The 2,186-nt window shown below is 34.5% G+C and overlaps 1 protein-coding gene across 1 annotated transcript in view; it reads left to right on the top strand.

The window, feature by feature from the left end:
• Positions 1-1,590: 1,590 nt before the first annotated feature.
• The window catches only part of LOC113367725 (sorting nexin-13-like), a 20,955-nt gene continuing 20,359 nt past the window's right edge, over positions 1,591-2,186 (top strand). The window contains exon 1 of the mRNA XM_026609306.1: positions 1,591-1,621. Within this exon, the coding sequence (XP_026465091.1) occupies positions 1,591-1,621 (31 nt within the window). The remainder of the gene's footprint in view (positions 1,622-2,186) is intronic.

Below are 2,186 nucleotides of genomic sequence, written 5' to 3'. Positions count from 1 at the left end.
CGTCCTGTTCCATGCAACTCGCCTTAAGTCAAACCATCACTAAAAGTTTATTTTTATTATTATTAGGGTACTGAATTTTAAAACAGGATTACACGAAAAAAAATAAATCCCACTACAAACAATTTTATTCCCACAGACAAGGCCGACTGTCCGCACATCAACCCCTAATCTGGTTATGTCGAATGACGAATTGAAAAAATAGAAAACCAATGGGGTGAGAGTGATAATATATGTGTTTATAAATACCGTGTAATGTTTATTACCCGCGAAATAGACGAAAAGAGGAAAACAAACACGAGGAAACTAATAATTTATAGGATATTTCTTTAACTTCCCGTAGGGTAGTTATAGTAATGGGCCGAAAATCGAAAATGAAAATTTTTGCATTTCTCGACGTTTTGAAGGTTTCTGAACATTTTTAAGGAGCATACCTCAGAAACTAAATGGATGTGTGTGTGTGTGTTTTGTATGTCCGCATTTTTTCGTCCACGTTTTCGGGCGCACGGATCAACCGATTTGAATGGTTTAAAAAACATTCGATTCCTATTAATAGGGAGATGTGCTGGTCCAGCCGTTAAGGAGATATGGAGCAAAGAGCGCAGAAAATAGAAATCAAGTTTTTGAGAGAACGGATCATCCGATTTGTATGATGCAAAAAACATCCAACAACAGTTCGTAATGATGGGGAAAAGTGGTTATTAGTTTTTGGCAAAGGTAGGCCCAGCGGTTTTCGAGATACAGAGCCAAATGTTAAAAATGGCAGTTTTTGAGAGAACTAAGCGTCCGATTTAAATGATTCAAAGAACTTTCTGCTTGTTTCAACAAAATAATTGCTTTTGGAAAAAAAGTTTTATTTCTAATTTTTTTTTCAAAAAATATTTTAGTAATTTTGAATTAAAAAATTGAAAAGATGACCCAGACTAAGCACAGTCTAAGCGCCACTCTGGTACAAATGTTTACTCAAGTGCGTTTAGACTGTTTATGTACCGGAGCTCTTTTCCAATTTTGTGAAAACTATTGAAAAATGTGAAAATGCCCCCAAGCTAGACACAGTATAAGTGAAAATATCGCACAGAATTATTTGCAAATGCGTTTAGACTGTGACTATACGGGAGCACTTTTTCAATTTTGTGTAAATTAGGCAACTATTTTTTTTAATTGAATTCGAAATGAAATGACGATTGTTAATGTTCTGGAGATAAATTGATTTATTTATGATATACATTTGATTTGCTTTATCAGATATAACAAGATAGCAAAAATAATGAAAGTTACAGTATTTGTAATAATATATTTGAAAACGTTTAAAATTTTTCGAATATTTCATTACGATATGGGAAGTTCCAGCAATTTGCCTCAAGGCACAATGCCATACACCACTAGTTTGTCTTGCCACTAGAAATAGTTCACATTAATAATTTGTTGAGAGCTTAAGATGTATCGATGAGTAAGATAACATAGCAGTTTAAAGGATCTCTTAATGTGTGACCCATTTGGGACACAAGACACAAAATCTTTTCTATATTTGACTTCGAAAAAATTCCAGCTATTCGTTTTCCCAACCACCAGAACTCGGATTTTCTTTTATCTATGTCGGAAGAATTCTCCCTGTCTATGGGAAGTAAATCGGGGCTTGTCATAATCAGAGATTGTGTAAAGTGGTTTGTATTTAACGCTCGATGGCCCCGAGGCAAGGGGGTGCCCCCAGATAGTATTGTGGAATACATATTGTTCGATGGATTGTTGGAACGTGCGCCATACGTTTTCCTTGTCATTAAGTCACGCGACCTCTGCAAATAACTTATTATCGGACCCTAAATAGATATGTATATATATATATATATATATATATATATATATATATATACACTAGCTGGCCCGATAGACGTTATCTTGTATAGAAATTCCAACTGAATGTGGTAGTATGTGGTGTATAAGTGAAAGAGGCAGCTAACACAAGTTATATTAATGGTTTGCCCATTCCACATTCACAATTTTTATATATTATTACCGTGCACTTTATTAACACCTCAATCTTTAACTTCTCGTAGGTTTAAAAAACATTCGATTTTTATTGATAGGGAGATGAGCTGATTAGTTTTTGGCAAAGGCAGGTCCAACACTTACGGAGATAAAGAGGAAAAACTGCAGAAAATAGAAATCGAGTTTTTGAGAGAACGGAATAT

The sequence above is a fragment of the Ctenocephalides felis genome, unplaced genomic scaffold (genome assembly GCF_003426905.1).
Source record: "Ctenocephalides felis isolate EL2017-DRISC unplaced genomic scaffold, ASM342690v1 CF-g0.4_SCAFFOLD_01170, whole genome shotgun sequence".
Classification (NCBI taxonomy): Eukaryota; Metazoa; Arthropoda; class Insecta; order Siphonaptera; family Pulicidae; genus Ctenocephalides; species Ctenocephalides felis.
Note: the sequence above shows the minus strand (reverse complement) of the source record. Positions and strands in the feature narration are given on the sequence as shown.